Source organism: Poecilia reticulata, linkage group LG2 (assembly GCF_000633615.1).
Source record: "Poecilia reticulata strain Guanapo linkage group LG2, Guppy_female_1.0+MT, whole genome shotgun sequence".
NCBI lineage: Eukaryota > Metazoa > Chordata > Actinopteri > Cyprinodontiformes > Poeciliidae > Poecilia > Poecilia reticulata.
In genome coordinates, this window is record NC_024332.1 from 36,676,073 (window position 1) to 36,687,975 (window position 11,903).

At 36.5% G+C, this 11,903-nt stretch overlaps 2 protein-coding genes across 2 annotated transcripts in view; one reads left to right on the forward strand and one right to left on the reverse strand.

Moving 5' to 3' along the window:
• The window catches only part of LOC103461004 (general transcription factor IIF subunit 2), a 55,999-nt gene that overhangs the window by 25,740 nt on the left and 18,356 nt on the right, over nucleotides 1-11,903 (reverse strand). The window lies entirely within an intron of this gene.
• On the forward strand, nucleotides 2,160-3,123 carry kctd4 (potassium channel tetramerization domain containing 4). Its single transcript, XM_008403314.2, has one exon. It carries the CDS (start codon nucleotides 2,334-2,336, stop codon nucleotides 3,108-3,110), a length of 777 nt encoding a protein of 258 aa, XP_008401536.1. The 5' UTR covers nucleotides 2,160-2,333; the 3' UTR covers nucleotides 3,111-3,123.

The window sequence follows — 11,903 nt, forward strand, 5'->3', positions numbered from 1 at the left end:
TTTTTTAAGTGATAAACTCCACAAACTGGTGTAGGATATCTCTTTGTCTAGTTTCTAGTAGAAATATATTGGTACATTTCAAATAAGACAAAACTTAGTTACAAATAACTTTTCAGCAAGGAATGTGAGCTTGGTTTAAGTCAATAATTCCTTACAAACATTTTTTTATTACTAATTCCACTGTCAGATTATTTCACTTATAACAAGAGAACTGGTATTTTTCCATCAATTCAACTTGTGAGTTAGTTTTATTATATCAAGCGTACTGATATATTTGAACTGCTAACTGGACCAAATATACCGGTAAGAGTAGTCAGATTTTCTGTTTTTGCAGTGCACTGGAAGATTGTTGCAGAACAGAGAAATTTGTAGAGTGAGATTGTAGCTTAATGAATCTTCAAAAAGTAAAACAGAAGTAAAAGCAGATCAAATTCATAGCTCAGGAACTCAAAGGTTTCATGCATTATTTGGGATTATTCATCAACATGCAGATGATAAAAAAAAAACCAATGAAAATCTTAGGAGAATCAGAGTTTTAGTTCCACACACGTATTTTAATCTGGAAAAGAACAATGTCAAGACATTATGGAAAAACTAAACAATAAATTAATGTTTCTGTTCATGTAACAAGCAGAAACATGTTCTGCTCATGTAACATGTGGCATGTTCATGCCATTTTTAACACRAGTAGCAGAAGCTCACCCTTAATAAACTATTAGCGTGTTTTGTTATAAAGCAAAAAAATATTGTTTTMCAGACTAAAAATAGTTGGTTTCAACTGTRATACAGCACTGTGATTTCTGCATTTTTAGCAACTTTGCTTAATTTKTWAATTGAATTACTATCTAATTCTTCACTTAATGGAAAGAAAYATCCGTTATAAGAGGGATTATTGGTTAAAACTCCTGAACTCACCGTGTGGCCACTGAAGCGTAACATCGGTACACATTGGTTGTCAGAAAAGGAGTGGCTAATGACSAAAGATTCAGACTTTCTTTGGAAATAAACCCAAACTGTGCTGCAACACAAAGCACAATACTCCACTGTTACTTTTTTCACCTCTGAAATGAAGCACAGCCACTTCGCCAACACCAAAAACAACCTCCTGCAGGCTGCCCGTGCATTTTTTATGTTTTTGTCACAGATTTCCGCCAGTCGGAAACCAAACCCATCAAACGAGCCCACAGCGCTGCTGGACCCTCTGTGTCTTTTCTCATGTTTCATATGAAGTGTGATTTTTTACAGTTGCACTGAAAGCCTGAAACACACACATRAATTCACAGAGCGGCGGCGTGAGGCGCTCGCAGCAAAAGGCCCGTCGTCTGCAGCTCTGCTAACAAGGAGCGACCTGCCAAAACACGGACAGCCGCAACAGGCAGGAAAGGAAAGGAAAGGAAAGGAAAGGAAAGAAGGAAAAATATTTGGATTTTTAGCAAAATGTTTCATCAAAATTATTAGTTGCACAATAAAAACACAGTTTAAAAACAAATATCACATCAAACTTAAAAATGAGTTGAAGGGAAAAATAGAGCAAAAAGAGAATAAAGAAAGGATAAAAAAGAAAAAAAGACAGAAAAAAGAGAAAAAAAAGAGAAGAGGGAGGGAAAAAATAAAAAAACGAGGGAAAAAAGATTAAAAAAAGGGGGAAAGAGAAAGAAAGAGGGAAAAGAGAAAAAAGAGGGGAGACGGGGAGACAGACAGACGGATAGATAGATAATTGATTTGTAGTTGGGACTGATCATATTAATCCGTCTCCAGTTTCTCTCTTTTACTTATGCAACGCTTCAATCTCACTCCTGGCCGTCACAGCCAGAGAAACGTGCCGAACCGGGCGGAGCAGAGCCGTGCCGGTCTGGCGTTCCCYTCAAACAGATTCAACTTCACGTAGTAATGTGTGGTAAACAGATGGATTCAGCTGCAAGGAGGGAGATTTATATTCAGACTCACAAGAAGTCTGACACTTTCACACCTCAAAATTATAGAATCCCCCTCTCCATCTGGTGAGCGGTGACTGTTTTTGTTTTCCTCTACCCAAAAAGATAATTTAGGACTGATAAGAAAGGAAGAARGAAAAAAAGAAAGAGAGCTTCACACTTCTCTGTTATTTGTTCCCTGTTTCTCCTCCCTGAATGTGACGCCGCCGCACTCCCACTCTTAAAGAGAGACGGAGGGAAGGAGGAGCGACACACAGAGCCGCTCTGTTCTCGGCTCCCACTCCGCCACTCAGCGCTCGCCCATCCACCGCCGAACCGCGCCGCTCGGCAGCCGACAGCACCTTCCAGCCTGAGCAAAACCGCAGGAGCCGAGCCGGAGGGGGAGACGCCGGGCGGAGAATGGAATGGAACCTCAGAAGGATGGAGAGTGAACTGAGGCACATCAACCCGGACCTGCTGCAGCCCAGCAAGAGCTTCAAGAAGCCGTCATCAGGCACCGTCACCCTCAATGTCGGCGGCTTCCTGTACACCGCCCACCGGACCACGCTCTCCAAACACCTGGGCTCCTTCCTGGAGGAGCTGGCCAATGGGAAGAAGGCGGTGCAGCACACAGACTCCATGGGCAACCCGTTCATCGACAGGGACGGCCCCGTTTTCCGCCACGTGCTCAACTACCTGCGAACCGGGGAGCTGCAGCTGCCCGACGACTTCCGGGAGGCGGGGCTCCTGCGGCGCGAGGCGGACTTCTACCGCTTGGGCGAATTGGTGGAGGCGGTGAGCGAGTGGGAGAACCAGCGGGCTGCCCAGCGCGAACCCGCCTTCCTTGAGGTGACGGACAGCCACGAGAGGTCACAGGGCCTGAAGGTGTACTGCAGCGACGCCGGCTTCATCGACAAGGTCAAGGGGCGGCTGGTGCAGATCTCCAAGAGCCGACTCGACGGCTTCCCGGAGGAGTTCGTCGTGTCGTCGAACGTCATCCAGTTTCGCCACTTCATCAAGTCGGAGCCGGGCTCGCGGCTTGTCCTGAAGGAGGACAGCACCTTCCTGTGCACGCTGGACTGCCTCAAACTGGAAACGGTGATGATGGCGCTGAAGGCGGGCTTCAAGCTGGTCACCGCACTAGACAGCAGCAAGGGCTCGGTAGTGGCAGCAGAGGCCCTGCACTTCGTCAAATAGGAAGGAGGAAGGATAGACAGGAAGGGGTTAATAGCCACCAGGTACTGTAGGTGTTGTTCTGTGTAACGTGGTAGAAGACTGACGGACTGAGTCGTATGTATTTGTATTTACTGAACAGCAGGCATACACTGCAAAAACACGATTTAAGTTTTTAATTTATTCTGAAGGGACGATGCACATTAATTAACATTTTGATGAATGCGTCAAAATTAACCAAAATGCTAATGAGTAACTAGTCTAGCTAAAAAGCAAAAATTAAAATGACTTTATACAAATGTTGTCAATAAATACAAACGGTACACTTCAAAAACACAAAGTTTTAATTTATTTGGTAGGGCGGATGATGCACATCAACGTTTTTGTAACTGAGCCAGAATTAGCCAAAATGCTAGTTTTTCCTAGAAATTTCCAAAATTAGACAAAATTCTTCWAATTTTGTCRATACAAACAAGACACTGCAAAAACAGAAAATCTTAGGGRTTTTTTTACCTCCATTTTTTTATTTGTTGGAGACACTTTACATTAGTTAATGTTTGTTAATGCAGCTGAATTAGCCAAAACGCTGTTTTTCATCTGTTGTCCCTGGAAAATTAGTAATTTGTCTATTTAAAAACAAACATAGATTGAAATTTATTTAGTCAATTAATGCAAACAGTACACTGCAAAAGCGCAAAAATATTGCCAAGTATTTTTGGTCCAGTTTCTAGTGCAAATATCTTAGTATTTAGTATAATATTTTGAAATAAGACAAAACCATAACTTTCCAGCAATATATAGGAGCTGGTTTTAAGGCAATAATTTCTTAATACTGATGAAAAAGTGATAGTTATATTGGCAGATTATTTCACTCCTAATTGGGAAAAATGTCTTGTTATAAGAGAAATAATCTGCTTTTTCATCAACATTAAGGAAATATTGCCTGAAAACAAGCTCATATTTCTGTCTGTTTGTGCAGTGTAAATAAACTAACAAGCACAGTCATTATAAAAAAGTAAACAAAGTGATTAAACCAAATTAATCCTTCATCTAGATGGCAAAACAACACATGGTGGGATTAGGAAAAATAAYTTATTATTMCAATTGTTGACACATCTGATGTGTTATGAACCAATTCTTAAAATAAATTATATGTTGTAAGTACTCTGTCTGATTGACAACACATTAAATATTTTTGTCTAGTTTCTACTTCAAATATCTTAGTTCACCTGAAATAAGACAAATTTYTTTAGCTTTTCAGCAAAAAAATTGTTTTGCTTATTTCAATCAATCAACTTTATTTTTGTACCGTTGGGTAGATCAATACTTAATTAGGACCAGATAAGAAAAGGATACTATCAAAACTATGCTAAATCGAACTTTGGAAACTTCTGGCAACTTCTGGCAACAAAAATGAAACTGGTTTTATTCTGCTTAGTTTTACATTTGGAGATTGATAATCTGCATCCAGATGTTTTAAGTCATTAATTCCTTAATATTGATGGAAAAAGTATTAAAAATGAAAAAAGGTTTCATTTATAACAYGGGATAAATGTCTTGCTATAAGTGAAATAATCTGCCAGTGGAACTAGATTTTTTTCCATTAAGTATTATTAACTTTAATATCTTGCTGAAGTTACTTGAAATTGAGTTTAGTCTTATTTTAAGTGCAGTAATTCATTTTCACTAAAAAGTAAGACAAAAACAGTTGGTAGTATTATGTTTTTGCAGTGTACGGTCTGGTAACAGCTTCTTTTGATATGGTAATCTTATTTAAAACACTTTGGTTTTTAACTACACACATTTTCAAACAAAAGTGTGTAAAAATGATCCAGTTCATTTATGTGAAATATTTAAGAAAAATAATCTACTGCTGTAAAATKTATCAATATGGGTTATAAAAAATTTATCGTTTAATTTTGAGACACAGGCTTTAAGAAAAATATGATATTATCCCTTTCTTGTCWTTCTGGGTTTTACAGTATTAGGACAACAAATTGATATTAACTGGTGAATTAATCAGTCTCTCCAGGATGATGCGATGTTTTTTTTTAATGATTATTGAGGCTTATAATTACTGATTTTTAAGCAATTTTTTCAAAAAGTTTACATTTGTCAAGCTTTATTTTTTGGTCTTGCCAAACAAATAAATAAATTACAGCACATAATCTTCCCAAAAAAAAGACAGAAACGGCAAATAAAATTTCCAAGTTGAAATAGCAACACAACAAATAAAAACATTTTCCAGACGAGTTGTCAAATGCAAAAAAAGAATTACCTTTTGGTCATTGAAGGCAACATGAACACAGTATAATCAAATCTGACAGTGTCTCAAAATTATTTTTAAATGAAGAAAAAGAAWGAAGAACGTTTTTGAAACACTTTGTGAAACAGGAAGTTAAATTTTGATTGGCTAAAATTCAGCTAAGTTGCAGTGATTGATCAGAAAAGAAGGAAARAGAAAACTTTAAGGCATCAGATTTGTGGAAAAGTTGCAAGTTGTGAAAATTGCAAGTCTGTGCAAAGTTTGAAAATTATTAATTGCATTTCCATTAATAGTTGCTATAGCAACTTCCTGGAGGGACTGATTGGTCCGAATGACTAATGACTATCTATTCTGATACACCGATCAGAGTCAGRCTGCTGCTCCACTCCGTGTTTTCATGACGGGAAATATTTCCAAAATCCAAGTCTGTCTTACTTGCAAGAGTTCATCATCAACAGGTGGGGGAGGAAAACGGCTCTGGCATTTCATTACAAAGACTTTAAAATGGTATGAACACATTGAAACTTGTAACCACCAGGCTTATAAACAAAGTTTACAGCATTTCAATATCAAAAATTTGCACTCTACATTTCCAGAGCTCAAAATAATCCGGATAATCCGTCCTGAACAGCTCTGGATCCGTTTCTGCTAGCAAAAGCCTTCACAACCAGCCGTGATATGCACTGTTGTGCCATTCAGCTTTTATAACGGCCTCTGTGTGAGAGCGCGTGTGTGAAAGTGTGTGTGTGTGTGAAAGTGTGTGTGTGTGTGTGTGTGCGTGTGTGTGTGTGTGCTTCGCTGGTGTAATAGCTTGTGTTCAGTTTATTAGCTTGTCTGGAGCCTGAAGGGGGAAGACAGAGCACAGAATAAAATAAAACTTCACCAAAATGTTTAAGTGCAAAGAACTGTGATGATTGTAAGGGCTTTGAATGCAGCATGATGCATGTGCACTGAATAATCCGCGTGGTTGTCAGCGCTGTGAGCCTCTGTGAAAGCCAGTTGTCACAACTATGACTTTTAAATGTGAATATTTTACAAATAAAAATAACTATCTCCAACTGTTGCTTTGACYGTCTCTGYAAAACCCAGTGCAGTTTGTGATGTCAGAAAATAACAATCCTGTTTTTTGTGACAACACCGACCTACAGCGTTAAGCTGGAGCCAGAGGAGCAATATTGTTAATCCATTTACACAACAAAATTACTAGACAGTAAATTAAGTGAATGCATGTACTCTAAATGATCTGCAAACRGCAAATATTAAAGACAGAGTTTGGTTTACTATTGATTTCAGGGCAGCTCTTCATTCAGACCCTCTCCTATTGACTCTGCAACTACGTCACTTAATCGTTCGAGGCGCCATGATGGACGTCGGAAATGAGGATCRGCAGAATTGAAGAAGCGACTGTTGCCAGTTTATTCATGGTTTCTACTTGTTCAAGTTGAGCYAATTTGTCTGTGAACGTAACACACCTGTTTGGGGCTCATAGACGGCGGTATTTACAGAAGCTTGAAACASCTAGCTTAGAAACCGACCCATTCCTTCTCCTCCCTGACGTGTTGATCAAATTACCAACTTTGTCTGAATTCACACAACATGATTTATGTCACTATGTCATAAACAGCGTTTTCCCTTAAATTGGAGCAGCCTTAGAAACGTACAAAAGACGAGATGCTAACCAGTTTGTTCTTCATACATGCTAGGCTACATGAMGGTGGGACACTGTTTCCATAGTTACTAACGGTTACACACGAACCTACGCCATAATGCAAGATTTGATATCTTAGTAATCATACTTACTTATTAAGTACATGAACGTTACGCTTCTTACCTTGTAAAAAGTGTTCGCTGTAAATCCGCGGTCACACCGAGGGCTGCCATCATTATGATTGACAGCTGMTATCCATCTGCTATTTCTGTTTTTACTTTTTACCGTCTGTTCAAAATAGATAAACAGTAACATTGTTTTGAGACCATTTTCAAGTACTGGTAACATGCAGATGGTGGTGTAAAATAATGGAAGTTTGCTCTCTCAAAGGCAAATAAACAAAGGAATGCAAGTTAATATATATACACATGACTTACAACTATATTTAATTTTCCCTCTGGGATCAATTAAGTATTTCTGAATTTGAAGATAAGTAMATTTTATTTGTATTGCATCCTACATGCTTCACAGATCATGTAGGAAAAGCACATCAAATTCAGATCACCCAAAAATTGTGCTCAAGYAAGAGTAAAACTACTTCAACATATGTTCACTCAAGTAAAAGTAAAAAGGGAAAGATCCAAGAAATTATTCAAATAAGAGTAAAAAAGTATTTTGGTAAAAATGTGACTCAAGTACTGAGTAACTRATCAAAACAACAATAATTTAATATTTAAAATTACATCATAATCACCAAAAAATAAAATTATGTAGAGATTTTGGTAGTTTTAAGAGCCAAAATGGAAACTATTTATAAAAATAACAATTGAAAATCAGGCAAGAGAAGAAAAACAACAAATAMATTTCTTTCAATATAAAATGAACAAAAACTGCAGTTATAATCTGGTGAATTTTCAGTAAAAACATACCTGTTCATCATTCACTTTGTGTAGAGAACCCAGAAAAGTAAGAGTAGCAATACTTCATAATAAAATTACTTCAGTACAGTGTTGTAAAAATTCCCCYAGGCCAGTTTTCACAAAAGGTTTTAAGTAAATGTAGCTTGTTAATACCCAATAAACTAATTGTCCATTACCAGTAGTCATCTTTATTTCTCTTTCAATTCGGTCAAACATGTCGCATTAACATCAGCCTTATAGTTTTATTTCCACCTTCACATCACCTGCAGTAAGGTGGTTGTCATCAGGAAGGCGCCTCCTTTAAACGCGAACAGATCTTGTGAACATGTTTGGCATTTCTAAAGTGGGCCAGTCTGTGAGATAAATGCTGCCCTTTTCCCTCAAGGAGGATTTCTTTTTATATCTCTGCACAGCACCCCGAAATGTGTCATCATCAGTGAAAGTAGCTACASTAACATCAAGTGGTGCAGCTGAGATTAAATCCCTTTTTAATGTTATTATTAACCAAAAGTTTAGATTTAAYCTGATCCTTATATTTATGCTGTTTCTGCATCAATTTGAATATGGGGTTCAGTTGCTGGTTTACTGTTTAACTCTCCAGACCTATAGGGGGAGGTGAACACTGTAAGAGTGGCGACTGTACACAGAAAACTAAAAAAGAAAAAATGCAACAACAAAAAAACAAAAACAAAATAAACAAACAAAAAAAATACCTAACCTAAAACTTAATGTTTTTTTGGTGTCTGGAAAGCAAGCCATTTCGAAAAGCTCCCAATTAATAAGTCACATTCCACAGGCACCACGCTGTTACCTAGCAACCCCATCCCAGTGCAGCTCTGTTACCTAGCAACCTAAGCGGAACTCTAAACTGCAGTGCCAATACACAAAATCTTACCAAGTGTTTTTGGTTCGTTTTCTGTAGCAAATATCTAAGTGCACTTGAAATAAGACAAACTAACTTAAAGTAACTTTTTAGCAAGTTAAATTATTGACTTACAACAAAAAGTTATCAATACTGATGAAAAAGTACTAGTTCCATTGGCAGATTATTGCACTTATGATATTTTTCCCATGTTGTAAGTGCAATAATCTGCCATTGGAACTAGTACTTTTTCATCAATACTGATAAATTATTACAGGAAAAGCACATCAAACATAACTTCACATCACCCAAAAACTGCTCAAATAGGTGTGAGATAACTTAAACATACCTTTACTCAAGTAACAGTAAAAAGAGAAACATATGTAACAAATAACATTTTTCCCATGTTATAATCTGCCAATGGAACTAGTACGTTTTCATTAATATTGATAAATTATTGGCTTAAAACAAGCTTCTTGCCAAGTCAGTTTTGTCTTATTTCAAGTGTACCAAGATATTTGCATTAGAAACTGGACCAAAAACACTTGGTAAGATTTTGTGTTTTATGTGCTAGAGTTCTGCTTGGGTTGCTAGGTAACACGGCTGGGCTGGGCTGGGKTTGCTAGGTAACAGGGCAAAGCCTGTGGAATGTGACTTAATGATTGGGAGGTTTTTGAAACGGCTCATTTTTCGGACGATAAAAAACATTAACTTGTCACCAAAAAACAACTGGGTGGATTTTTTTATGCGCTTGCCCTGTTTTTAAAAGCAGTTCAGACCCAAATGGAAGTATGAAAATCTTGCACAAAGTAAATTTTGCATTATATGTCACCTTTAAAGATGTTGGTTGTGACCCTTTGGAAAAAAAAGTTCAGCAGGTTTGAATACCTTTTACCAGTGGTTGGTATATTTAAAGTCCTGTAAGATGTAAAACCACACAGGAAAGCGAGTCAGAGCAGCAATCAAGCACTCAGGAATATTTAACAACATTAAGCACCTCTATTTCCAACGTTACCATGGTTACATGTCAATTAAGAGCAAGACCACCAATGGAAAAGGTTTGGCTTCGGCGCCCTGACTGAGTAAACACTTTAACCAAAATATTTGCAGTTGAAAGCAAAGGCATGATGCCAATAAYTAACAGTTTCTCATTTAAAAGGAAGAGAAAACTTTATGTTTASTCAGTTTAAGCTAAAAATAAGAATAGAAAAACGTTCACCCAACAGAAGCCCCAATCATTATTTATAGATATTTACAGGACAGACAGCAGAGATAACAACAACCGCTTTCAGCTGGTTACATAAAACTCCTCATGACACTAAATGTCATTATGTAAAATTCAAATAACTCCCTTTTAAACACTCAACATATTGCATGAAAAGCACAACCTCAACACCAACTTTAGAAAAAAAAACACCCACTGTTCTGTAAAGAAGTATTTGCTTCCTTACAGCGCAGCTTCAGTTTGGTCACAAAATAACTGCAAAAATGCTGGTTTAAAATGATCATTTATTAAAAAAGAAAAATTATCCAAATTCAACCTATAGAAAAATAATTCCCTCTAAGCCAGGGGAGTCYAAACTTTTGGCAAAAAAACAGAAAGTTGAAATTACTAAGGCACCCATATTGTCTATCCAACCAATTTGTTTTAAAAAAAAWTTTAACAATAATAAATTAATGGAATATTTTAATCAAACAAATGTTTTCTTTTTTGTCTTAAAAAAAAGCAGACAGTTTTCTAATTTGAGTTYTTTTTYCCTTCAGTTTATTTAGTAGAAAATCTTTTAGCTTTCATTTTTCCCAGCAACCAGAATGAAAGYTATCTTCCAATTTAATTTAATGTATTTGATTAGGACAGTGCACATTAATGAACATTAACACAATTAGCAAAACAACTCAATAGCTAAATTCCATTATTTGTCCTAAGACAAAGGATAACAAAAACCCTTCTACTAACCAAGTTTAATAGAAGAATTAATTTGCTTTACTGGATGCTTATAGTCCTACTTATGTCATTAAAATTAAAAGTAAACATGGCTATTAAAAGAAATATACTTTAACACTTTCTATTACGAAAGAATTAAATATGTCAGTGAAATTCTCCTGCTAAAATAAAAAAAAAAGCATATTTGAAGGCCAAATTTGTAGTGAAATTGTTGAAAGGGCCACAAATGGCCCCTGGGCCATGCTTTGGACACCCTCGCTCTAGAGTTTTATAGTGGTTGAGTTTTGTCAACTCTGCCAGAAAGCTCACAGGACATCAGTAGATTTTAAATTGTTCACTTGTTCTGCAGCAAAGCACTCTGGGTACAGATTAAATGTAATTTGCTGCGCCACATGATAGGCGGACAACAAGAGGACAGGAAATGCAGCTTCTGCAGCCATTTCAAAATAAGAGCATGGATATAATTTTGTTCAATTTTTAACAGTCGATGAAAAAAACTTCAACAATTAAGTTGAACTTAACTTACGTTAGAACGCTAAAACACTAAATGAAAATTAGCATTGTTGTTTGCGCATTGCTGATGAATCTGATAAAACCRAACAAAAAAAGTGAATAACTGAAGGGCAGTTATATTTTATACAAGGCCAGTTTCATTGGGTTTGATTTTTTTCCTTTAATAACATCAACTGCATTTTCTTAATTACACTGTAAAAACACAAAATCTTACCAGAAAATCTAGTTCCTACTGCAAATATCTTAGTAAATTTGAAATAAGACAAACCAACACAAAAGTAACATTTTAGGAAGATGCATAGGTTTGTTTTAAGCAAATTGATGAAATAGTACTACTTTGATTGGGAAATAAATTAAGTTATAAATGGAAAAATGTCTTGTTATAAGTGATATAATCTKTAAAACTAAWGTTTTTTCATCAATATTAAGATATTATTTACTGAAAACAATCCTCTGTATCTTGCTGAAAAGTTACTTGTAAAAGTTTTTCTTATTTCAAATGTACTAAGATATTTGCACTAGAAGCCAGATAAAATTACTTGGTAAGATTTTTTGGGGGGGCGGGGGGTTGGTGTAATTAGGAAAATTAGTACATATGAAATAAGACAAAGCTAATTTAAGAAATAAGTCACTATCTTAATATTGATTTAAATACTAGTTCCA

What these genes read in the sequence shown, in the direction of transcription:
- kctd4 (XM_008403314.2), top strand. Translation starts at nt 2,334, where the DNA reads ATGGAATGGAACCTCAGAAGGATGGAGAGTGAACTGAGGCACATCAAC.